We start from the raw sequence: 27,634 nt of genomic DNA on the forward strand, positions 1-27,634 counted from the left end.
GATGTAATTTACTATTGTCCTAAGATATATCATTGTATGTGGTCGGTGTGAATATCATCGCCCTTAGAACATGCACATATGGCCGATATGTTGTTTGTATCACCCTAAGTCTTAACTTGGAATAGAATATGAGATATTCATGATTATCCTGTGTAAAAATATTTTTTGGTGCGCAAGCTTTACCAAAAAATAGGGGGCATGTGTTGATATCAAAAAATGGCACGACCATATTTTTTTTATACACCGGATAGTCCGGTGATCAATGCCGTGTCATCGCCGGACTATCCGATGCTTGTAGTTCGATTTCGGCCAGAAGACATACTTTCTGGAAAAAATAGTTCGGTGACAGGCTCATTGAACGCCGGACTATCCGGTTCTTATAGTTCGAATTTGGTGCAGTAAAACATGCTCTCTGTATAAAATAGTCCAGTGAATGATCCGGTGAAAACATCGGACTATCCGGTGTGTAGAAGGTCAATTTGCGCTGAAAGCTTGCTCTCTAGAAGAAATGGTCCGGTGGAGATTCTGGGGTATCACCGGACTATCCAGTGTGTAGAAGGGCAATTTGCGCCGAAAACTTGCTCTCTGGAAAAAATAGTCCGGTGGAGATTCCGGGGTATCACCGGACTATCCGGTGAGAAGAAGAAGGTTTTTAGCCGAAAAAATATTCTCTGGTGAAAATTATCCGGTGAGATCTTTGATGATTGCCAGATCATCCGGTGCGTTCAAAAGAAAAACTTTGCAAAAAATTTGCTCTCTGCAAATATTGGTCCGGTGACATACTCCAGTTAGTATAAATGTGACGTCCGAATATCTGGTGTGTGTAAGACCGAGTTTTAGAGTTTCGGCCGAGTGAACTCGCCAGATGGTCCGGTGTTCTATAGTTTGTTCTCACCGGAACATCCGGTGTTCAGTCCGAAACCGAATCAAAGTAGATTTGTTCGGATCTCTTTCGCGGTTTTGGCCGAACAGAGCGTGATTAGGGTTGGAATAGAGTCCTACTTCGATTTCCTAGGGTCAAGACCATACCCCCCTTATAAATAGTTGAGGTGTGGAGGCCGATTGCATATCCATCAGTCAATCGCAACTATTGCATCTATTTTTTGTTTGCCTTTACTTTCCTGCAATTTAGGGTTAGTTCTTCACTGCTACTTCGAATCCCTGTGATTCGGGTGGTAGTTCTTTGTCGATTTGCTCGTAAATCGTCCAGGCGGCGATCCCCAAAGTTGCCGGTTGAAATCTTTGTTTGTTTGCTTATAAACAAGTCGCGCGTCGCTGCGAAAAGCGACAATTATCCTTGACAGACCCGTGTTAGCGAGGTGTTGCCCAATTCTGTGCCAACACAGAGCCAAAATTATGTCACGCCTGAGGACAGGATTACTGTGTTCTAGAGTGGATCCTTTGTCCTTCAATCCTTTTTTTAATATTTTTAATAAGACATGCATGAGCTTATGGAACTGCCCTAGTTGCATAAGAGATACGACAAGTTCCTGTTTTCAAGGAGCTTACTGTTTTCAATAAGACTTGCATGATCCTAGCAAGGAGATTACTGTTTTAGCACGCAATATCACAAAGTGCCAAGGTCCACTTTTTCTTAAAACTTTTTTATTCGATCACCATTTCTCTTCCTTTTATCATCTAGGTCTCAGTGCACAATTGTCGTACACTAGATTAGTTTGCAGCTGATCTGGATCTGAATAAATACATGTGCCATGTGGACTTGCGAAGCATACACTCAGAAATTAAGCCAATTTAAATTGGTTGGCACATGCATGCTACCACCCGCAACTTTGCTGCACCATGCGCATCGGCATGTTTCTTTTACCCTATCATGTTTATAGAAACTCGCATCACGGGACAGCTTTTTTTTTTTTTAAAAAAAAAGGCATTATAGTAGACGGAGACGGGAGACCCACTCCTGCCCTGCTTTCTTTTTCTCTTCATGTTTTGTGATGCTTAGTTAATATAATCTAACTCAATATACAATGTATCCTATGTAATGTATCCTGTGTAATGTTCGTAAGCAATCACAAAAACCAGGTGTATCTTAGCTCTACTACTAACTTCTTATGCTTGCCTGTTTGGAATAGCCAGGAGTCATAATCTATTCATGTATATGATCAAAAAGGCTTATTTTTAACGATGCATGGCTGATTAATATAGGCAATGCTTGGTTTGTACGAATTAATATAGATGGAGATTTATTTATGTATGTGATCAAAAGGTTTATTTCTAGCGACGACGTGGCTAAATGAGAAGTATATGATCACTCCATTACACACAAAGTTCGGCGAGGTTAGCGGCGGGGATTAGCTTACCAAGAGGTTTCATCGGTGCCAAGTTTAGAGGGAGGTTATGGGAGGAAGTCAGAGGCCATTATGTTGGGTTTGCACATTCATGCTACGTTCCGCATGCAACTTGCTGCACCATTCAACTTAATTGGGTAATAAGGAAATCGAATCGCTGTAGACGGAGACGGGAGAGACCCACTCCTGCCCTGCTTTCTTTCTTTTTTCCATGTCTTGTGATGCTTAGTTAATTACAACCAACTTGAATTATATGTATTTTCGTTCGTGGCCCGCGGTAATAAATTCTGTGATCCATTCCCATTATAGAATGACTTGTTGTCGACTCACACTTTAGGATGGCGGAGGAGCGGAAGAAGAAGCAGGCCGTGCTGCGGCGCTCTCCGACGGACAAAAGCCACCGTTCACGCTGGCGCAGCTCAGGAAGGCTGTTGCGCCGCACTGCTTCCGGCGCTCGCTGATCAGATCCGTCTACTACCTGGTCCACGACCTCGCCATCGCCGGGTGCCTCCTGTACCTGGCGCTCGTCGGCATCCCGGCTCTCCCGACCGCGCTCCAGTACCTGACCGCCTGGCCGCTTTACTGGGCCGCGCAAGGCTGCGTGCTCTTCGGCGTGTGGGTGATCGCGCACGAGTGCGGGCACTCAACGACGTCCTCGGCCTGCTGCTGCACTCGTCGCTGCTCGCGCCCTACTTCTCCTGGAAGTACAGCCACCTGCGCCACCACTCCAACACCGGCTCCCTGGACCACGACGAGGTGTTCGTCCCGCGGCTCAAGTCCGCGCTTCCGCGTACGGCGCGCACGTGTACGGGGGCGACCACCCCGGCGCCCGGCGGGTGCTTCCTCCTCGAGCAGCTCACCGTCGGGTGGCCGATGTACCTGGCGTTCAACACCTGGGGCCGCCCGTACCCGCGCTTCGCCTCCCACTTCGACCCCTACGCGCCCATCTACAACGACCGGGAGCGCGCCCAGATCCAGATCCTCCTCTCCGACGCCGGCCTCCTGGCCGCATCGTTTGCCCTGTACAGGCTCGCGGCGGCGTTCGCTGTAATGTGCACTCGGGCCTCATTTTGGGATTCCTTCCAAATTTCTATGGAACAAAGCCATTGCATAGAAAATTTATAAGAATTATAGAATTTCATTAAGAGCTTCGTATGTAGCTATTTTTTTCATAGAACTGGAATTACCCCATTCCATGGTTCCAAAGTCCCTGAAGCTTGAATTTATAATAACGTACTTACGATCGTTGAAGTCTGTTAGAATAATGCGTATCGTATCACTAAAAATATATTGTACTACTCTATGTAAAAGAAATATGGTATTGAGCCCAATGAACAATAACTATAAAGTTTATATTTATCGAACCTTCATCATAAATAAAATATAGCATACTTATATTTGCATTGCACAAATAGCCTCGCAGCAATGGGCCTAGTCTTGCTTAATATGGGCAAGATTTCCCTTAGTGCCCGTTTGGAGCGGCTCCACCGTAGCCCAATTCAGGTGGATGGACTTGATTCTAATCCCTGGCCCACGCAATGGATTGGGCTAGGATTATTAGTATCCAAACAGGTATAGGGAGCAATAATTTTGAAGTACACTTTACCGACAGTACAAAAATGTTCAACGTCTCAAAAGACACCGTAATGCATAAGCAATGTACACAAGTTGCATCAAAAACATTTACAGCGCGCTATAAGTCATGGAACAGAAATTCCACGACAGCAAAGCCTGTCCCGCACACGGTTCAGCATGGTAACCAATCAGCAGGCAAAATTGGTCGTCAATCGCGCTCCCACCAGATGGTAGCCGTGTGCGGCTTTTTTATTTCCACATTATTTATATGATGAACAAAGACCCTGATATCCGAAGCGAACTCTCTACATCGACCCAGGCCGCCCAAGCTGGTCCCATTGTGGGCGAAATGGTGTGATATGCCCTAGTTCTGCGCGCCTGCCAAGTTGCGGATAACGTACGGGAGGATGCCTCCATGGTTGAAGTAAGTCAGCTCCACCTACACCACAACCAAGAATATGTGGTTACTGATTAGTATGCAAACTAACGAAGACGCACTTAACTATAGTTTAATGATGGTAAGATCTAATATATTTCTGAAGTGCATGTACCTCTGTGTCGAAGCGAAGGGTGCAAGTGAACGATTTCCCATTTTCGATCGTGACAGTCACATCCTGGCCAGGACGGATCTCACTGATGTTGGTAGGGAGGTCAATGGTGTACCGCTCATGTCCAGTAAGGCCAAGCGAATCAGCATCCTCGCCAGCTTTGAAGCAGAGAGGAATGATTCCCATCCCCACCAAATTGCTTCTGTGGATACGCTCGAAGCTCTTGGCAATCACAGCTCTGACTCCCTGAAAACAATGCATACCTGATCTATCAATGCTATGGTTCCCCAGACAAGATTGAAATGACAATCTGAACAGAAGAACTTACCAGGAGCATCGGTCCCTTGGCAGCCCAATCGCGAGAACTGCCGCTTCCGTATTCAGCACCAGCAAGAATTATAGTGCCATGGCCCTCGGATTTGTATCTCTGCAGTAGGGACCAATAGGCATTAGGAGATAATATTGATACAAATGAAGAGACAAACCTCACAATAGTTTCAATCTAACATACCATGGCCGCATCAAAAACGTAAAGCTTCTCCCCACTAGGAACATGAATAGTCTTGGGTCCAACTTCTCCGTTCAAAAACTTGTTCACGATCCTGATGTTAGCAAATGTTCCCCTTGCCATAATTTCATCATTTCCACGACGGCTACCATACGAATTGAAGTCCTTCCGGTCCACACCATGCTCAAGCAAATACTTGGCAGCGGAACTATCTTTGTGTATGCTGCCTGCAGGTGAAATGTGATCTGTTGTAATGCTATCTCCGAAGTTCAGTAAGCAGTAGGCATCCTTCACTGCATGGGGACCAGGTGGGGACATGGTCATGTCCTTAAAGTATGGGGGCTCATGAATGTAAGTGGATTTTGGATCCCATGAATAGAGCGACGTTTCTGGGACAGTTAGCTGGTTCCACATCTGGTTGCCTTTTGTGATAGACTCGTAGGTGCTCTTGAACATGTCAGGCAGCACACTAGATTGGACAACCTGTTGGGTAGCATTTTAGTAACAATTATTTGCCACAAAATAAGTGGAGACAGAAACATCTCCAATATAATCAACTGACACGATAGGAACAACTCAGAATTGTGTATAAATGACTGAAAGTAAATGAAGTTACAGTACAGAATATACCAGTGCAATTTCTTCAGTTGAGGGCCATATATCCCTGAAGTAGACTTCCTTGCCGTTCTTTCCAATTCCAATGGGCTCTTTATCAAAGTCAATGTTGACCTGAAAAGAACAAGTTGTGATGTTAATTAGCTCCCTGCAACAAAAGCACAAATAGGCCAACGTTTGAGCATGCCAGCCTTTCCTACAGAAACTAGTTGGAGAAAACGACATAGACTTACAGTGCCAGCAAGCGCATAAGCAACAACAAGAGGTGGTGAAGCAAGGTAGTTAGCCCGAGTCAAAGGGTGCACACGACCCTCGAAGTTACGGTTGCCCGATAAAACAGCAGCAGCAACGACATCTGTGCATAAAGATAAGCCATAAGCCAATCATACAGAACATGCTGCAATTAATTGCAGCTATGTTATCATTGTTCAGAGAGTCTAAATTACCATTTTCCACAATGGCAGCTGACACAGATTCATCAAGATCACCAGAGTTGCCAATGCAAGTGGTACAGCCATACCCAACAAGATTAAATCCTTGCTGGTTCAAGTATTCATGAAGACCACTGTACAGACAAATCACCAGATTCCATTCAAAGGTGCCATCTGTCGCACTGAAATTCTATGTTTCACTATTCTTTTTATTAAACAATGAAAAGATACCTCTGAAGCAAGTATTTCGTGACAACTCCAGATCCAGGGGCAAGGCTTGTCTTCACCCATGGTTTCACCTGAACAAAAGTGCCACTTTACATCAGCAGAAAGCAGGGAAAAGTAAGTAGGCAGTATAACAGTGTGTGGACACATTAAAAAAGAACAAACCTCAAGACCCAACTCGCAGGCTTTCTTAGCTACAAGTCCAGCACCAAGCATAACACTAGGATTTGATGTGTTTGTGCAGCTAGTTATTGCTGCTATAACAACACTACCGTGCTTGATTTCCGCAGGCTTTCCATGAAAGTCAAATTTTACTACTTTATCCTGCTGCTCCTTTGGCACTGCAAAACCCTGGAATTTTGTACATGTATTTGGTTAGTAACATCAGATAAAGCACTGTTATGCAAAAAATTATGGTATAAAACCAGGAGGTTACCTTGAACCCAACTTTGTTGTCCAAGCAAGCATGCCAATCTGATTTCATTTCCTTCAAAGGGACACGGTCATGAGGCCTACAAGTTCAGGAATACAGTAAGGCCCGGTATACCTCCCAATTAGCAGAGCATTTGTCCAATGAGAAGAACAGAGTCAAGACAGTACCTCTTTGGGCCGGAAACGCAAGCCTCCACTTCAGCAAGGTCCAGCTCAAGATAAGAAGAGTAAACTCGTTCTGTTTGAGGCTGCCATCATAACGCAAACATGTTTATATTCAGCATAACAAATGATAACTGAGATACAAGTGCTGCCATGCTAAAAAGAGAGCTACCTCATTGTAGTCTACAAACATATTGTTGGCTCGCAGATATGCTTCAATCATCGACACCTAAATAAACATGGGAGATTTCATTTAGTGAACGGAAGACATGAAGAAACTCATCTGACAAAATATTTTGCAAATGAAACTAAGAGATTATATTCACGTTTGTCTTGTTAAAAAAAACAATAATGGAAAAGAATCAAGTCCCTGTGGAGCACAAATATGGGTTTATAAGACCAACCAGAGAAGCATGGATCCACATCCCCATGTGGAGTAAAAAGATACTACACTAAGGCCCAATGGGGAAAATTCCAAGAACAATTCTGGCCAAATGTTTCAATTTTACCATGGAACAGATAAAAGAGTTTGCAGATAGTGAAACATACAGTTTCGTTGCTCCGGCCTGTCAATTTAAGGTAATCCAATGTCAAATGGTCCACAGGGAAGAAGCCCATGGTAGCTCCATATTCAGGTGACATGTTCGCAATTGTGGCCCTGTCAGCCAAAGACAGCTTACCCATACCTTCACCTGGACAAAACAGAGACAGAAAAAAAATATCAATAACATATGACTAAATTATACCAAGGCAGCACGCTCCATCTACTAACATGAAGTACTTACCATAGAATTCAACAAATTTGCCAACTACACCATGCTTCCTTAGTATTTGCGTCACAGTAAGAACAAGGTCAGTAGCCGTGACACCACTCCGTAATTTTCCAGTCAACTTGAAGCCAACCACACCAGGCAAAACCATGCTCATTGGCTGAATAAGGTAATAACAAACAGGTCAACTGGAGTACATCAAAACCTACTAAAATCATATATATACTCAACATTTATGATGCTTAGCTAAATCCCAAGCATAATAAACATGCCAAAAGGACATAAGCAAATAAGCCATTTGAAGACAAGTTCCAGAAATTAGCATCTTATATCCAAGTAAATTGATTTAAGTAAATTCCATTATTTTAGGGTACGGGGAAACGATGTCGGAAGTGCACCTTTTTGCAGTATCATACTATCATTAAAGAAGAAGGGGGGCCCACTGGAGATTTACCTGACCAAGCATTGTAGCCTCAGCTTCAATACCACCAACACCCCAGCCAGCAACCCCCAAACCATCAATCATAGTGGTGTGTGAATCAGTACCAACTACGCTGTCAGGATAGAGAATGCCATCCGTGTTGAAAACAACTCTGCCAAGATACTCAAGATTGACCTGATAGTAGTATACAAATTTAAATAAAAAAGAGTTACTCAGATCAAAGATATGGTAGCAATGCAGAAAAAATACATAAGGCCGGAGCATTTACCTGGTGCACGATACCAGAACCAGGAGGGACAACCAGCATATTCTGGAAAGCAGTAGAGCCCCACTTAAGGAAACCAAATCTTTCTGTGTTGCGGCTAAACTCCAGCTCCATGTTTGACTGTAAGGCATTCGGCGACCTTGCTACATCCACCTGCACTGAGTGATCAATAACAAGATCCACTGGGACCTGCATTCCAAATGAAAATGTGCACATCAGAAAAATAAAATTGTAAGATATAGATTTCAAGAGGATGTATAAATGATCTCATCAGAAATATAGGGCCTTAACTTCTGGCCTACTTTAAATGATTTTGCTGTGAAAATTATAGATGGTCCAGAACAAACTGATGACTTCTTCAGTTTTTTTCTTCTTTTTTTTTTTTGACGCAAGGTTTTTCAGTTTTCAGATAACAATGGGAAGATATAGGTACCAATGGGTTGATCTTGTTGGCATCACTTCCCAACTTGGCCATCGCATCACGCATAGCTGCAAGATCTACAACTGCTGGAACTCCAGTGAAGTCCTAGAGAGCCAAGTCAATGGTGAGTAAAAGGCATTAAAAAACAGAGATCATGTGGGATGTTGCCAGTTCAAACCTGAAGAAGGACTCGTGCTGGCTTGAAAGGTATCTCAGCCAGCTTTGGAGATGTGTTTTCCCAATCAATGATTTTCTCAACATCATTTGTGGTAACTTGGAAGTTATCACAGTTGCGGATAGCAGATTCTAGAAGAATACGAATGGAGTAGGGTAGCTTATCTGGTAGATCATAAAAGAAATCTTTATTAGATAACAACCATAAAAAAAGATAATATACAATAGTAGTGTTACAAAGTATAGCATTGCAACTGATCAAATTACAAACAAAAAGTCTAGGGAGACTCCCACTATATATAACCCAATGACATGTTCTCACGCAAATGTTCAAAAGTCCAAATTTTATGTGGAAATATAGCTTTCTCAAGTAAGCAGAAACATATAACGGCTTCATTATTTCATTATTAATAACCTGGATTGATGAGTAAAAGAAAAACTGACAAATAAACCCTCTTGTTGATTGGAAGTGGGGGACTAGAGTTATTGTACAATATTCACGTATTGTAATTTTTCCTCAGTTTAGGATGCTACAGTCACACTCACATACATGGCCCAATTGAAAATGTAAATGGTAAATTTGTAGTGGCCAAAGCTAAGGGAAGAGAAAAATTCACAAATTCAAATGCAAGCAGAGCAATTACCAATCCTTGGATCATTTAGAGCAGGAAGGCTGTAGAACTTCCCGTATTCACCACCTCCAGGCTTAGGGAGGCTGGTCAGAATATTCTTGAAGGCATGCTCAGTAGCTGCAAGCGAAGTAAAGCAACAAGGTTAGCTATTAGGACAAAGAAAGGACTATGCATAAAACTATCATCAATTCATCATTCATGTCTGTTCTTTGATAAATTGACTAATGACATATATCGCTAAAGCTGAATTTTCGATTTCCATAGCTCGAGGCGCTTAATATTCAAGGAGAATCAGTATGTAAATATACAAATGTAAGGTCAATTTATTGAGTCATCAAGTTGGTGGTTCATTGAAAATTAGTCAAATCATAGGAACTCAACACGCCCCAACAAGACTAGGGACATCAAGATATAATAAAGTGCATAGTCATCTGGTACAAACAAGACTTCACTATTGGTCAGCTAAGCATGCACTAGGGCTTCTTTGGTTGGGACCCTGGTGGAGCTGCCTGGGCCAGGCAGCAGCATCCAGCCCCAGGCGTCCGATCGGACGCCTGGATGTGCTGCCTGCGCCAGGCAGCGATTCCAGGGCTGCAAGCAAATGAGCCCTACTTGCCTACTGGGGTTTGTACTTAGTACTAAGGTCCACAACAACCTACTATCAAAATAATGGAATAACTAATGGCCATAATACTGCATCAAACTCCACTAAACAAGATCCAATTAATTTACTTACAGTATCAAAAATACAACACTAGAACTCGTATAGGGCCTTATGTGCCAATGGTTCCACTGAAGGCAACTACGAATTCGTATAAGGAAGGATTCCGAAAGGAATCAATCCAAATCACAGCCACCAGGTAACCAAAACAGCAATGGCATCACTGCCAAATTACCGTACTCTTCATCTAATCATATCTCCAAAATAAATTAGCAGCGATCCAAAACAAATCGCAAGCACCAATACGACTGCTTGACATAGAAAGTGGTAACGTAAAATGCAATCCTGCTTACAGTCCGATGCTATGATACAGATACCACGGGATCGCTTGTACTTCAAACAAACCCTAATCAAATCACCGCACCAAAAATGTAGCGAAATATCGATCTAGAATCTCTAGACAAAAGTAAAAGGAGCGAAGTACTTAGTACTAGGAACCAAAAAAATAGCGAAATATCCATCTAGAATCTCAAGACAAAAGTAAAAGGAGCGAAGTACTTAGTACTAGGAATCCGTTCGCCCCGATACCTAAATCCCTGGTCCCCAACAGAATCCAACACACGTCTCTTCCTCCAGAAGCAACACCGAACACGAGCTCACCTCGGATCAATCTGGAATCTCGTATTGCAAGCACACATCGAATGAATCTACGCGCCGACACGGGAAACGTACAAGCTCCAGTGGATCGGCTATCCGTTCGCTCCAACACGTCAGGTCATCAGATCGCATCACTCGCTTAAACCTCAAAAAACCCCAAGCGAGCCGGCGAGCCCAACTACTCATCCACGCGAAGTGAACACCGCATCTCGGATTTCGAATCCGGAGCTCCGAGTAGCATCACACGGCTCCTCGATCGATCGAAACTCCAGTTGGAAACTCTCCATAATATAATTCACACGCGCGCGCATACAAATGAATAGAGAGAGAGAGAGAGAGAGAGAGAGAGAGAGAGAGAGAGAGAGCAGCGAGCGAGCGCGTGACCGGAGTGGGCGAGTGGCGGCATCATTCATATCGCCCGTGACCACCACACGACCCCACCCAGACGGCGGCACCGCCAACTCACGCCCGCACGCACCTTGGGAGGCCATCCTGCGCTGGAACCTCTCGACGGCAGGCACGGCGGCCCCGATCTGCGCCCTGACGGCGGCGAAACGCGCGCGGCTCCCGGACAACCCACCGGCGCGCACGAGCCCGCCGCGGCCGGCCCACGCGCCGCACGGCCTTGAGAGCGCGAGGAGAGCGGAGGAGGCGACGAGCCGCGACTTGCAGGACGCCGAGGAAGAGGAGGCAGCGACGGGGGAGGAGAGGGATCTGAGGAGGAGGAGGCGGGCGGATGCGGCTTTATACATGGAGCCCGGGCACGGGCAGGTGGGCGAGCGCGGAGGAGTACCTCGGGCCGGAGGCGGAGGCCAGCCGGGGTTGGTGAGGCGAGGCGGTGCGGTGATGGCCTTCGGAATATCTCACCCCTGCGGCTGGATCGGGTCGGAATAAAAACCATTTTTCTTGATAGATGCAAATGTAAGTAAGGTTTTTCCTTACGTACGTGTCTCGCGTACGTGTCAATCTAAGAGTTTTTATCCCGCAAGTTCTACACCGAGCAAGTTCCTGTGACGTCATTATTGCTGCCGGTTTGGCATCGTCTGATGACCACTTTACACCTCACTAGAACATGGGAAACTAGTGGATTGATGTGTCTATAAATAATATAATAAAAGAAGATTAAAAAATTAGATTTACTATTTTTAACATCTCAATATTTATTTATAGATTTATCAAAATTTAACACATTCATTTAATTATAGAGAAAATAATGGTACTTTCATACATGCACATAATTTTAACATGTAAACGATAATAATATGAACATAACTAAGTTTGTTTCATATTTTTTTGAGTTTTAGATATTTTCTTATGTACTTCAGATTATTTCAACCGATTTATCAATATAACTATTATTCTTTTCGCTACTTTTTAGGAATTTCAAAAAATTTGTGTGCATATATATACGGATACACATACGGATGTGTATATATATGTACCCATACGTACACACACATATATATACGTATTCGTATATATACACATGTATACATATGTGAGACCTATATAAATAGTACTCCAATAACTTGAACTAGTGCATTGACGTGCCTATAAATATAATAAAAAAAGATTAAAAAATTGGATTTACTATTTTTAACATCTCAATATTTATTTATGGATTTATCAATATTTAACACATGCATTTAATTATAGAGAAAATAATGGTACTTTCATGTATGCACATAATTTTAACATGTCAACGACAGTAATATGAACCTAACTAAATTTGTTTCATATTTTCTTTGAGTTTTAGATATTTTTATGTACTTCAGATTATTTCAACCAATTTATCAATATAACTATTATTCTTTTCACTATTTTTTAGGAATTTCAAAAAATTATGCGTACATATATATACGGATACACATACGGATGTGTATATATACGTATTCGTATGTATACACATGTATACATATGTGGGACCTATATGAACAGTACTCCAATAACTTGAATTAGTGGATTGACGTGCCTATAAATATAATAAAAGAAGATTAAAAAAATTTATTTACTATTTTTAACATCTCAATATTTATTTATGGATTTATCAATATTTAACACAGTCATTTAATTATAGAGAAAATAATGGTACTTTAATGTATGCACATAATTTTAACATGTAAACGACAGTAATATGAACCTAACTAAATTTGTTTCATATTTTTTTTGAGTTTTAGATATTTTCCTATGTACTTCAGATTATTTCAAACGATTTATCAATATAACTATTATTCTTTTCGCAATTTTTTAGGAATTTCAAAAAATTATGTGTACGTATATATACGAATACACATACGGATGTGTATATATATGTATCCATACGTACCCATATGTATATATATGTATTCGTATATTCGTATATGTATTCGTATATATACACATGTATACATATGTGGGACATATATGAACAGTACTATAATAACTTGAACTAGTGGATTGACGTGTCTATAAATATGATAAAAGAAGATAAAAAAATTGGATTTACTATTCTTAACATCTCAATATTTATTTATAGATTTATCAATATTTAACACATTCATTTAATTATAGAGAAAATAATGGTACTTTCATGCATGCACATAATTTTAACATATAAACGACAATAATACGAACCTAACTAAATTTGTTTCATTTTTTTTGAGTTTTAGATATTTCCTATGTACTTCAGATTTTTTAACCGATTTATCAATATAACTATTATTCTTTTCACTATTTTTTAGGAATTTCAAAAAATTATGTGTACGTATATATACTGATACACATACGGATGTGTATATATACGCATATATACATATGTGGTTTCAATGTTCCCCCTTCCAAGTTCATTCTCATCATACTCGATTGCTATCGAATTGAGCTTCACCATTTGAATCTGAACTCGATTACCATGCTTAGCATGTTTGTCCACCTATGCGAAGCCTTCCTCGGTATTATGCTGAGCTTGAATTTGTTCCAATACTTTTATCATTGGAAGAGGAATACTGAGAACAAAAGTGTCAGGGGCTATAATTTACAGCTGTGGAATGGAATGAAGAATTCATATATCCCAGTTTTGCTAACCTTCTCCTGGCAGAAATATTGGAAAAATATTGGTTTTACGTCTCCAACCCCGACTCGGTCAATTCTCCCTTACTTTATAAGGGCCTCCATCCCCACCCAAATTTGTCTTGGTCAAAGAAGCACCATGAGTTTGATCACACTGCCCATTACATTAAGAAGATCAGTGAACTTAGATAGAGTGGCTTAACCGGGTGGCATGTGGCTAAATACTTCATTAGTCGAAGGTCGAGCCCTTTGAAAGCGCAAAATCACTTTGCCTAGGACTATGCTGGAGACGATGATAGCTCCTGGGGCACGACTGGATCTATTGCCTTAGTCGAGCTCTTTCACATGACTCTTTCTTCCCTTTTTTCAGCCATGTCCCTACAAGATATTGCTGCTCGACTGAGCAAGCTATTTGCGGAAGAGGCACAACCATGCTCTATTTAACCCTACTCCCTCATGAACCCTCGACCACCGGTGAGAATTTTCTTGAGTAAGAAAGTAGTGCTGATTATTACTTGTTCGACCTGATTTTCCTATTTGGTTCTAGGTTCCAGCCTTCAACCAAGAGGACAACATCCCCATGGTCGGGGTCCTTATTCTCGAGGATACCTCCTCCTTTGGTGTTAGTGATAAACAAGGACCTCACCCTACAACAAGTGCTACTGCAAAAGAGGCTGAGGCCAAGGGGAAAGTGTCGGCCAATCGAGAAGTCGAAGGGGCTCCTCGATCCAGGATATCATCTTCGCCATCTAATCTGCTGCCCCTCAAGCACATGTGAAAAAGAAGCCAACCGGTACTGAAATCGAGTCTTTAGGTAATCACTTATCCAACCACTACTTTGATTATCGATAACATACCAACTAACGCTCGGTGTGGGTGACCTTTCTTTCAAGAGACATCCAAAGTTCCTCCTTGATCGCCTCCTCCTTCGGTAAGAGAGGTAACTCGATCAGGTTGCCCTCCTTACGTTGGTTATTCTTCTGAGTATATGCTTAATAAGTCTAGAATGATGATGAATCATTGTGGGTTGGTTTCTTATAGGCAATGACCGCCTTGGCTTCATCTGACCCCCAGGTCATCCCTTCAACACAACTAATCCCAACTATCAGTATGATGATGAAGATATCGACCAAGAGGATGAAGTTGAACATCCTTTGAGTATTCTGGTCACCAAAATGTTTGACTTGAATATTGGTCTTGACTTGCGGCCTTCATTTCCCTCTCTTACCCTATCGATCGCAGACTGTCACCTCCAGGGACGTTGAAGGAACAGACCACAAGTGAATCAGCCAGTCAATTGGTTCCAACCTCTCTTGTCATGCCACCTCTGCTTCTTCGAGTGGAGCATCTTCCCACGGATGCACCCGAAGCAAGCCTGAAGTCCAACGCAGTAGCGACCCTTGCATCAGCCCCAACTGATGATCCTTGGGTGGCGATAGAAGGTCACATCAAGGCTGCAAGCGCTCAGGTAGCAGTCACCAAAGCTCAGTATTCGACGATCAACCACTCTGGCTACTAGAAGGCCCTCGAGGAGAAGGATGTCCTGCTTGCCGCTTGCCACAAAAAAAAAAATCAAAGGTTAGTTTTCCTGCAGATCACCAGTGTATGATTTGAACATCATGCAATCAATGCTAAATTATTTTTGTTTGTTTTCCCAGCCCTCAAAGCCAACTTCAAAATCCAACTCCAAGACATCGATGAGGCAATAGAAGTCTTCAAGAAGAAACATAACCAGCTGGAAGAACTCAAATTCACTTTGAAGAAAGCAGAAATTGATTGGGGTGTCATGGCTGCCAGTCGGGACACTGCAGCTACAATGCTTAAAAAGCTGAGGGATCAGATCCTCGATCGTATGAACCAGTCAGCTTCCATCAGCAACGAGACAATGCTTTGTCTCCTCAAGAGCTACAACCCCAAACTCGACACATTGGCAGTGATGGAGGGGTTTGACTAGTCTGTAGAGGAGGCAACAAATATTATTCAAAGCATCAAGCTTCTGATCCCTGCCTTCATTGAGTCTTTAGCGCTTAGGCTTCCTGACGACGAAAGTGAGGGTAGTCTTTCCAGTTGATTTCATGTGGTTTTCAGCCCGAAACATTTAAAACTTGACATGTTATTTGAGGATGTATGTAAATACTGCCACTATTTTTCTTGACTAATATGCTTTTGCCAATATTCACTTGTTGATGAAATAGAGTTAGCATAATTAGATGTGATATTGATTAGTATGTGTTATAACCATCATTGAAACTCGTTGATTATATATCTGTTGATACATGAAAGCTCAACTAGACATATCATTAAATGCCTTGGTCCTCGAGTAAGCACTTGAAGTAGCCTAAAGAATAAGGAAAAAGAAGAAAAAAAACAGTGTGAACCTAAGAAAATGAGATAACAAGATGGTTTTTTGCAAACTTTTAACCGACTTGCGTATTTAACCAGTGTGCGAACATGAACTCGGTAGAAAGCACATATGGGACCGACTAGAACTTCGGACCCTTATAGACAGTTAGGCATGAGATGTCTAACAATCTCTGATACCATTATGCCTTTTGAGGTATTGTTGTTCGTCATTGACACAACACATGCCTCAGTTGGTTCTATCCAATGGAGTCGACGCATAGCCAGATAAACTTTTGCAAAAATATATATATATATTTATAGAATATGGTATTACTATGTAGCCCCTAACTCTCTGATCGAGGAGAAGATTTTCCCATTGGAGAGCAAGAAAGGACATACATGTACCATAAAAAAATGTATGATGTAGCCCCCGACTCTCTACTCGATGACTGGATCGAGTGGAGAGTAAAGCCGCAAAGCAGGCAAGCAAACCAAGTTATAGGTTTGGAAGTTAGAACTCGCTATCTTTTACATTACTTGTCTTGACTACATGTGGGCCCTACCTCCTCTACCTATTTTAGAACCAATCTCCAAACCTGATAGATGGATGGAATGAACCATCTATCTATCTTTCTTGGTTCAACTCGGGAAATGTTTTGAATGATCTAGAGTGTGATTTTGATCCTGTTATTGGGCGATTGGCGTAGAGTTGGGTTTAGGATGTCGTGAGATAGTTTGGTTCACATCAAAAGGATACGATGTTGTCCCCAACTCTATTTGATGTGACTCAAGACATAGAGTAGAGTTGTAGCATCAAAATATACCCTACGTGGCCCCTGACTTATCGCTCAATGATTGGATCGAGTAGAAAGTGGAGCATTAGAGCTGACATTAATCGATGTAACTCTTGGATCTCTGGTTGGCACGACACTTAAAACAGATAGTAAAGCATAAGCATCAAAGATAGATGACATAGCCCCTGACTCTCTACTCGATGATTGGATTGAGTGGAGAGTTAAGCATAAGCATCAACTCATTATTCTCGACCACATGCTCGAAGGCGTCAACCCCCGAACGTATGGCGATAATTATATCATGGTCATCAAATGAATTTGAACAATCGTGTAGGTGAACCCACTCCTGTTTGTACTTGCTTTCACTGCAACTCTTAATTTGGCGTTCCGTAATGACACAACTATGAGATCATGTGACGAAAAATTAGTTTGAATAATGAAATTAACAGCGCAAAGTGATTTAGCGTAATGGCATTATGATGCGCTATCAGAAGCTGGGTATGCTTACGTTAGCGTGATGGTTTTGCTTAGAGTTTGCGTGAACTGATCTTGAGTCAAATCGGGAAGGACTTGTGCTCGTACTCGTTTGATTCATGTGTCAAAGGAGAACATGGTCGATGATGGATCGACGAACTAAGTTTAGACAGGACTGAGGTTTGGTGACTAGGTTTAGGAGGAACTGAGGTCATGATGATCGGGGATGTCATGTGGGATGTTTGAGCTAAGAGAACAATACATATTGAGACAAGGTTTCGCGATGGACGCAGGATGCGATCTAATCATGAGAAGACGTCAAGACTAATTCATGTTCGAGTCAGAGCAGGCACGAAGGAGTCGTGTGGTGACTGGACTTGAGACAAGAGTTAGTGTCAGAGACGGACTCCGAGTTGGTTACGTACAAGCATGTATGAATGAGAGATGTTGCATGCATGATTACGTGAGAGTTGTTTGATAATTATTTTAATTAGTGGAAGTTGTTTGTCCTCTTGTGATTAGAGGAGGATAGATATTAGGTTGAATACGACTTGGACTTGTAGTTTGATTCAATCATGTTTGTGCGTTTGGCTATCCTATAAATAGAGAGGTCTGTTGTATAGGGCAACACAACGCAACAGAGAGAAAAATAGTGAAATCCTTAGAAAGGGTTATTTTGGGATTTCATGGAAATCTTTGTTGAATACTTTAGAGAGGCATCTTGTAAACTCATCTATTCAATGGAAATCAAGTTTCGTAAGTTGATGAGTTGCTGATTCAAGATTTTCTCTCTGTTCTACATTTTGCGTACTTGATTTTGGTTTTTGATTAATTTTGTGTTCTATTAAGTTTTATCTTTGTTTAATCCATCCAAAACGTACTAGAATATCTAGTGTTTGATCTGAGAAAATTTAGAGTGGCTTTGATTTGATCTCGAGTAGCTTTTGTTCTTTATTAACTAGGTTTTGATCTACTCGATTCTGGTTGACACAGTCTGCTTTAACTAGGCATAATTCTTGATTCACATATCCGATTGACCCGATTTTTGTGTGGTTAGTTTTGTATTTGAATCTAGTTTAAGCTATGTAAATTTGAGGGCAATCAGACTAGAGGATCTTTCTCTATATTATTTTTACTAGAGAGTGTACAATCTATTTTGAGTTAAATATCGAGTTAAATCGATTTTTGATTTGGGTGAGTTAATCTTTGAATTTGGTTTCCGTAGTAATTCACCCCCTTGGATTGCCATATTAGAGTATAATCGATCATACAATTGGTATCAGAGTCTTAATACTTTTCTAATTGATCTTAATCGGTAATTAGAAACATGGCTTCAGATTGATATTCTACAAACCTTGTGTTTTCGATAGAGTTGATTTTCAGTTTTAGAAGGCGAAGATGAAGGCCTATATTTAAGCATAGGGTTTTGAAATTTGGGAGAAAATTTGCCATATATGGTTCCAGAGAACAATGAGGTGATGGTGCAGAATATGTTGACCGTCGAGGTAAACAGCGAGGCAAGGAATTTGATCATCCAAGGCTTGGGAAGGAGCGACTTCGACCGCGTGATACATCTGAAATCGGAGTAGGAGGTATGGAAAGCACTCTGCAATTACCATGAATGTTCATCTACCATTAAAGAGGTACGTCAAGATTTATATAAGAAAGAGTACATGAAATTTGAGACGAAGCCCGATGAGACTTTTGATGATTTCTTTGCTCGCTTTAATAAGATCCTTAGCAATCTATATGTTGCTAATGTTGCATATACTGATACTGAAAATGCATGACAACTGCTAGGAGCTTTAGACATGTCGGTACGAGAGATGAAGGTGACATCTATTAGAGAATTTACTGTCATGAATACACTTACATTAGATGCTTTTTATTCTAAATTAAAAATTCATGGGCTATATGTCTTTGCTAGGAAGAACGCTAATAAATCAATTACTTTGGTCTCTCAACCTAGGATGTCTCAATTGGAATTTTCTTCATCAAGCTTTTCTTTATCTTCTGTATCTTCACTAACTGATGATCAGCTTGAGTTGATTTCCGAAAAAGATTTAGCACTACTCTCAACTCGTTTCTCTAAAGCATTGCAGAATGTGCATACAAGGAAGAGAGGAAGTAGAGGTCCTTAAAGATGCTTTAAATGTGGTGATGTCAATCATATTCGTTTCAATTATCCTAAGCTTGCAGATAAAGCATCAAAGGAGGAAAAGGAGGAAAAAAAGCGATTGTTCAATGACAACAAGAAGAAGAGATTTCTCAATCGTAAGGTTGTGCATCGAATTCTTTCGGCACTCGAACAAGTCAACTTGAGTGGCGTTGATTCGGAGAGCAATGAGGACGACACAACATCCAAGAGCAAGACATTGTGTGATTTGACTAGATTGTGTCTTATGACAAGTAACAAAAAAAGCTCAACTGAGGATGAACTTGACAGCAACGGTAATATGGTATTACCTACTTATGATGAGCTATCTAATGTTGTTGTTTGTCTTGGTACACTTTTAGATAAATGTAACAAAAAAATTAAGAAACATGATGTTTTAATTAAATTGCTTAATTATGAAATTGCAAGACTTAAGACTTTAATTCGTGATGATGATGCTTGCAAGTCATGTGACTTAATTTATTATGAGCTCACTTCTCTTAGACATATTCATGTTTCTACTCTTGAAAAACTCAGAGAAGAAATTGAGAAGAATGAGAAACTTGTTGTATTAAATTGCAGACAAGTTAAAAATGCTAGTTATTCAATGCCTGATTTTCTTGATTCAACTTCCTGTTCTAATTACTCAATTCTAGAATTGAAGTTGCATGATGCTAATGTTAGAGTTTCTCAAATAGCTAATAACATGATTACTCATGAGGTTCTTTCATGCTCTAATTGCCGTAAACAAAAGAAACCCATGAATGTTGCTTGTAATAAATGCCCAATTCTTTCTAAACAGGTTAATTACTTGACAGAAACCTTAGAACATTTTTCTAAGGGAAAGAAAAATCTGAACCTAATTTTAGATTTATCTAAGTCAAGCACATGTAAACAAGGTTCATGTTTTGACCTCTGTGCTCATTCTAAGATAAATGCACCCACTATGTCAGGGCTCTTAGTAGTGGAAAATTTTAAATACTTGTTGAATATGAACCTAAGAAGGTTGTTTTTAAGTATGTGGATTTTTATCTTCTACAATGAATACAAATGTAGCTTCTTTTTCTAAATCCACAGATCTGGTTAAGTACACTTGTACTCATTGTGGTAGAGATGGGAATTTAGTAGTGTTTTGCTTTGGACTAGCTAAAAACAAAGGAAAAAAAGTTTAAAGCTAGGTTTAATTTTTGAAAGGCACGTGTTATCCCTCGTGAGGTTGTTGCATCTCATTTTATGCCTCGGGTGAAACAGTCATCACTTTTTTCTACTCATGTAACTCGTCATGAGCCTACTCGGGCTTCTCGAGTTGAGACTACTCGGGCAGCTAGTACTTCTCGAGTTGAACCTACTCGAGCTTCTCGAGTTGAGTCTACTCGGGTTACTCGTATTTTACCTACTAAATGCTTTATTACTAACTCTAGTATCGAGGCATTGACAACTTTTGTTGCTTTACAGGTTTCTCGAGTAAGGAAGGAGAGCATATGGTTAGTCGATTCCGGATGCTCACATTATATGTTTGGTGATAAGAATTGGTTCTCCTCCCTTGTATATGCGTCTCATACTGAGAGTGTTACATTTAGAGATGTTTCTTCTATTTCTGTTGTGGCAAAAGGTATAGTACATGTAAATGACAAGTTTATGTTCGAGGATGTTATTCTAGTCGAAAACTTGAAATTTAACTTGCTTTCTGTCTCACAAATGATTGATGAACACCTTGAGGTGTGTTTTAAGAAAAATGAATGCAAAGTATTAGATGCTTCATGTGATCTTGTTTTTAGTATCTCATATTTTGGAAGAGTTTTTAAGGCTGATTTTGATGCATCACATTTTTCTAAGCTTAGATGTCTTGTTGCAAATGATTCTAAAGATGTATTCTTTTAGCATCATAGACTTGGTCTTTATCATCTTACTCGAGTTAGTGGTTTAGATCTTATTTGTGGTTTGACTAAACTTAAGAGTGATAGTGAGTTAGTTTGCTCTTCTTGTTGACATAGTAAAATACATTCATGTTCATATCCACCTATTACCATGGTTATGACAAATGTGTCTGGTCAACTTTTGCATCTTGCTACTATTGGTCCCTCTAGAGTACAATCTTTTGAAGATAAATGGTATGTACTTGTTATTATTGATGGTTTCTCTAGATACTCTTGGGTTTTCTTTATGAAACTTAAGGATAAAGCTTTTGATCATTTTAGGAATCTATTTATGAGATTATCTGTTGATCTTTCATGTTCACTTAGAGCTATTAGAAGTGATAATGGAACTTAATTTGAAAATTCTTTTTTTATCACTTTTGTGCCAAAAAAGGTATTGAACATCAATTTTCATCACCTACAATGCCTCAACAAAATGATGTAGTTGAAAGAAAGAATATAACTTTGGTTGAGATGGCTAGAACCATATTAGATGAATTTTCTACACCTAGAAATTTTTTTGGCTGAAGCTATATCTACTGCTTGTTATGTTTCAAACCGTATTTTTTTTAAAATCTAAATTAGGTAAAATTTCATATGAGCTGCGGTTTGGACATAGGTCTAGTGTATCTCATTTTAGAGTTTTTGGTTGTAAGTGCTTTGTGCTGAAATCAGAAAATTTGGATAAGTTTGAGTTCAAATTAGCTTATGGTATTTTTCTTGGATATCCCGCTCATACTTGTGGCTATCGTGTGTTTGTTTTAGAGACTAACAAAATTGTTGAAACCTATGAAGTTACTTTCGATGAAGCTAGTCCTAGAACTAGACCAAATGATACAGGTAATGGTACACATATTCAGAGGGAGTCTAAGAGCATATTTGTGGATGATGATGAGGAGAAGGAGGAGGATAAAATTTTAATTCCTGTAACACAATCAGTTGAAGATCATTTGATACCTTTGACTACTTTGGCTACAGTTGGATATCCTCAAGCTACTACATCATCTGTGCATATTGAAGAAGAAGAAGATATTGCTTCTAGAGTCAATACTCCTTTGCACATTCAGTGTAGTTATCCACTTGATTAGATGATTGGAGATTTGCATGAGCGAGTCACACGGTACATGTTTATTGATTCTAATTCTCATGTCCATTCAGATTTTGTTGCTTCTTTTGAACCTAAAGATGTTTCACATCATTAATTGAAGAATCTTGGATCAATGTCATGCATGGGGAACATGGAAATTTTGAACGCAATAAAATTTGAAAGCTTATAGCACCTCCTCCGGGTCATACACTTATTGGTACTATATGGGTTTTCAAAAATAAACAAAATGGTGGTGGTGGTGTTGTTAGAAACAAAGCTAGACTTATAGCTCAGGGTTTTACATAGGTAGAAGTGCTAGATTTTGAGGAAATTTTTGCTCCGGTTGCTAGACTAGAAGTCGTTAGAATTCTTTTAGCTTTTTCTACATCTAAAGGCTTTAGATTGTATCAAATGGATATCAAAAGTGCTTTTCTAAATAGCTACATTAATGAGGAAACTTATGTTAAATAACCATCTGATTTTGAAAATCCTATCCAGATCATATGTACAAGTTGTCTAAAGCTTTGTAAACAATTTTGAATACACCGTTAATAAGTAGGACTAGCACTCTTCAAACGAAAATGCATCTTTACATAGCAACCTACACCAAAGGGAGTAATAAAAGTAGTTTTTTCTTCATCCTCTATCCAAATGCTAATTTAGTGATACTCCGAATAGGCATCTAGAAAACAAAACAATGCACAACCCACCATAGAGTCAATGATCTGGTCGATACGAGAAAGAGAAAAAGGATCTTTGGGATAAACTTTATTGAGGTCGGTAAAGTCGACACACATTCTCCACTTGCTATTGACTTTCTTTACGAGGACAGGATTCACGAGCTATGTGAGATGACGAACCTCCCAAATGAAGCTCGCCTTTAGGAGTTTGCTGACCTCCTCCTGGATGGCTTGTTTTATGTCCTTTACGAATCTTCAATGCTTCTACACCACATGTTTGACGTCGGGTTCCATAGCTACTTGATGCTCGATCATCTCCCTAGGGACTCCGGACATATCTGACGGTTTCCATGCAAACACATCTTGGTTTGCCCAGAGAAAAGTGATGAGCTCGAGTTACTATTTGGGATCAAGGTCATCCCCTGTCTTGATCATCTTGCTCAGCTCAGATGGGTCAAGGGGCACTATTTTGACACCACCACCAACCTTCTTGTCCTTGGCACCATCGTTGTTCTCACCTTTGGCGGTGGCGTCGGACTTAAAGGCATCAGTGAAACTAGTGAGCTTGGAGTCCTTTGCCTTGTCCTTTCTCTTGGTGGCGGCTTGATGCTTCTGACGCTTAGACTGTACCCCTTGAGGTAGTTGTCGTTCGGCAAAAGTATTCAACCATATCCAGGCTCTGCTTATCACTCTTAACCGCTACACGTTGATCTCCCTTGATGGTTATTATCCATTTAGGAACTAGGATCTTGAGCACCTGTTATGTATAGTGCACCACGTCCATAAACTTTCTAAGCATTAGGCGGCCTAGGATCACATTGTACGCCATCTTCAAGTCCGCAACGTCAAAGGTCAACATCTTTATTTGGAAGTTGTCAGGTTTGCCGAACATGACTGGTAGCTCGATCTGACCGAGGGGCATGGTCGATGAGTTTGGAGTTATACCATGGAAAGGCTCAGCTCTAACCTTTGGATTTTCATCTTGTCTAACATCTTAGCAAAGATGAGGTAGAGTGAACTATCCTCGTCGTCCAAAGTTCTAAAAACCTTTATGTTGAGGATAGTATGTTGGACCACAACCGGGTACTGACCTAGGTGTGGAACCGCGGCTGGGTGGTCAACTAGATCGAAAGTGATTAGAATTTCCAACTACTTGAGGTACCGAGGAGGCCCAGTCAGAGCCAGGTTGACCTCCCTTTCGACTGTCTTGTACTGCCTCTTGAACTCATACGAAGCGGATCCTCTGAAGATGTGCCAAGTTCTGACTGACCCTATGGAACTCGAGCTCGTCATCTTTAGCGTATAGCTTGGTCTGTTTGCTATGGTAATCAACAATAGTAGCCTTGAGCTTCTCCTCAAGCTTCTTGTTGATAACTTGACACTGGTCAAATAGTGTTAGTTGGTCCGATAGACGGGACACCACTTCTCGCGACCACGGCTCTGGCCCTTATTGTCTCTGGTGTTGCATGACTTGCTCTTATTGATCGCGGCTACGGTTATGTCTGAACCCTTGCGCTTGTCACCAGACTTGTTCTTCTTCCCCTCATTCTATCCTTGGTGCCTCTCTAGAAAGCGATGATGACCAACCCATCGGAGATGTTCGAGATCGTATTACGCGTGTTGCTGAACCTCTAGAGGAAGTCCTGAAGAGATTCATCCTTGCCTTAGTTCAGCTGATGGAGATCGTTTTTCATTCTCAGGTGCTCGAACGTACACTGGAAGTTGGCGATGAACTGAGCCTTCAACTCAGCCCACGATCGGATCGAGCTGGGTGGCAGGTTCAACAACTAGGACCTTATAGGTCTATCGAGGACGGTTAGTAGGTGATTGGTCATTACCTTGTTGTTGTCACTAGCTACTCAAATGACAGTGGGGTAGATCTATAACCACTCGTTGGGATTGAGCTTCCTGTCATACTTCTCGGACCATCGTATCGACCAGATTTCAGGTGTGAAAGCTTCACAACCTCCATCGAATTCTTCTTGAGGAGATGGGGAGGACTATCACGCTTGTTTCTACGGACAGGGGAGTCACATTGAATGTCTCATCCCGGAGATATGTGGTCATTATAATATCGATCGTCCTCACGGTGCTCCTCATGGTAGTTGTCAATCACTTCCGTAAATCACACATGTCATGAGAGATGTGGTTCTCAGGTCTTATGATTTATGCGCTTATAGATAGGGCAGTTACAGTTCGGTCTGCAGGGCTATCCTCAAGCTCGACCACCCGAGCTTCCCTTTTGTGATCCCTCGACTCGAGGATATCCACATATGTGGCTCCTCAAACCAGCACCTTGCCAACTGGGGTGCCTAAAGTCGTTAGGGTTATTTACTCGAGCAGCCTGGATCTGAGTCGCATCAAGCAAAGTCTTAAGCTAATTGACCATCAAGGTTAAAGGATTTGTCGGATCCAATTCATGGAAAGATCTTAGAATCAGATGAGCACCCTGAATGTTAGCTTCCAGAGTAAAAAACACCACTACCAAGGCTTAGTTGTGGTTGAGTCGATGTTGCTCCGTGATCGCTATTGTGAGGGAGTTTGTTCCTCGATCTTGGAACCGTTGCTGGTGGAGGCATCACCTAACCAATAGGCATTCCCACAACAAGTCAATGTTGAATATCAGGGTTCACCTGACCCTCCGTAGTTCATTGATGACAGGCGGTGTCGGGGGTCTATAAGGCTCCGGCTACAAACGTCCCTAGCGGTAACCCTTCGGCGATGCCGATACCTTAGACGGCTTCCACCGCTGTCGGATCCTCAGGGATTCCTACACCATTGTTTACCATAACGTTTTGATCTTTCGTGTTCTGCTCAGTGGGTGTGCCGTCGGCTCCAACCATAAACACAAATCGATCTTTTTGGTCGCTCTAGTCATTGATGGAGCCTTCATCGCCACTCTTGTGACTTTCACCATCATTGCCGGTGTCCATTAATTGAAGAACGTTAGGTTCTTTGGGATCCCAGCCGAGGTGTTCCACCTCGCGGTATGCGTCCAATGAGCTAAACTCGATGATACTGGTGTGGATCAGTCCACCTTGATCGGCCCAGCAATATGCTATAGTTCCGAAGGTGGTCTCAAAGCCAGCAAGAGGCGATGCGAAGATGAATGTAGCCGACTCGAGGTGGTCATAGAAGACGGTGTCGGAGAACTCGACACAGACGCACACTTGAGACATGATCGATCCTAAAAAACAGATGAAGACCCCTACCTAGCGCGTCAATTATCGAAGATTGGTCCCCGATCCATAATTGAACAGGGGTACCTTCGAGATCAGGGATCGAGCAAGAAACAAGACACATGATGTATATAGGTTCGGGCCCTCGGTATTGAGTAATACCCTACATCTTGTGTGGATGATGTTGTATATGTGGGTTATCTCAAGTACAAGCAATGTGGCTAGATCTATTACAATGGAGCGGATTGGATGTAGACTAATCTAAGATTGAAGTCACCGAGTATCTCCAATTGCTAGGATCTTGGTGCTGCCAATTGCTAGGATCTTGGTGCTGCTTGCGTCGAGTTGCGTACGCCTCCGTCTTCCCTCTGGAGGTTAATCCATCAATAAATAGTGATTTCAAACCATGTGAGTAAGTACTAGTAACTGTATTTGACCATTATTTGATGCATTGTCGGTCACTTATATGAAACAGCATTGTAGTCATGTTAATATATGGATTCATGCTACTGTTATTTTTATTTTAATATTTTAAGTCATAGATTTATGGTTCTGAGGTTCGATCTTCCTAATTTTAATCACTGGTTTCCATCCGATACTGGCATATTTCCATTCGAATTCATTTATTTTTGTATAATTGGCAATCTCGTGTTTATTTTCGTTTCCGTCCGGTTAAGAAAATGTGAAAGTGAAAACGGTTAAGGGGTTTTTCCGATCGTTATCATCCGTTTTCATCCCTAGCTACCTTGATGATATATATAAAGAAGAAATTCCTAGCCATCTCAATAGAACTTTAATGGCAAGTGCTTTAGTTCCGCACTCGTTATATTTACAACAAAGTGTACATAGAATGAGATGAGAGGCTCACTCGATGAAGGAGGTGTGCAGTAGGAGTTGTAGATTTGGAGGTTTGGTTAGGGTTCCTGTGGTTTTCGTATGGGTTGGTGGTTAGGTTTTCCGGTGGAGTTGCCGTTGGTGATTTTTGATCGGCTTTTGATTCTCCAAGCTGTTTATGGTGCCTTCTTCTTCGGAGGAGGAGTCTTCAGTAACAACTTTGGGAGGTATGTAGATTACCATAATCCGGGGAGGACGGGTTGGTGGTGGGTTTTTTCTGGTTTGGGACAGGTTCCCTCATTG

General features: G+C 41.2%; 1 protein-coding gene and 1 pseudogene across 1 annotated transcript; both read right to left on the reverse strand.

Moving 5' to 3' along the window:
- Positions 1-2,027: 2,027 nt before the first annotated feature.
- On the reverse strand, positions 2,028-3,498 carry LOC133895018 (uncharacterized; annotated as a pseudogene).
- A 388-nt stretch (positions 3,499-3,886) lies between these two features.
- Positions 3,887-11,717, reverse strand: LOC133896343 (putative aconitate hydratase, cytoplasmic). The gene is made up of 20 exons (XM_062336928.1): positions 11,303-11,717; positions 9,519-9,623; positions 8,879-9,039; positions 8,713-8,805; positions 8,283-8,468; positions 8,027-8,188; positions 7,588-7,732; positions 7,352-7,494; positions 6,975-7,031; positions 6,809-6,888; positions 6,645-6,720; positions 6,374-6,559; positions 6,215-6,282; positions 5,999-6,117; positions 5,786-5,907; positions 5,568-5,666; positions 4,941-5,420; positions 4,758-4,856; positions 4,433-4,675; positions 3,887-4,320 (listed from the first exon to the last, which is right to left on the reverse strand). The coding sequence occupies exons 1-20, from the start codon at positions 11,574-11,576 to the stop codon at positions 4,246-4,248; spliced, it is 2,973 nt and encodes a 990-aa protein (XP_062192912.1). The 5' UTR covers positions 11,577-11,717; the 3' UTR covers positions 3,887-4,245.
- Between the last annotated feature and the right edge of the window lie 15,917 nt (positions 11,718-27,634).

This window comes from Phragmites australis, chromosome 16 (assembly GCF_958298935.1).
Source record: "Phragmites australis chromosome 16, lpPhrAust1.1, whole genome shotgun sequence".
Taxonomy (NCBI): Eukaryota; Viridiplantae; Streptophyta; class Magnoliopsida; order Poales; family Poaceae; genus Phragmites; species Phragmites australis.

Coding starts and splice junctions, on each gene's coding strand:
- LOC133896343 (XM_062336928.1), bottom strand. CDS start 11,576: ATGTATAAAGCCGCATCCGCCCGCCTCCTCCTCCTCAGATCCCTCTCC. Junction 6,283..6,373: donor CCTGCGAGTTGGGTCTTGAG/GTTTGTTCTTTT, acceptor ACTTTTGTTCAG/GTGAAACCATGGGTGAAGAC. Junction 4,321..4,432: donor CCCTTCGCTTCGACACAGAG/GTACATGCACTT, acceptor GTTGTGGTGTAG/GTGGAGCTGACTTACTTCAA.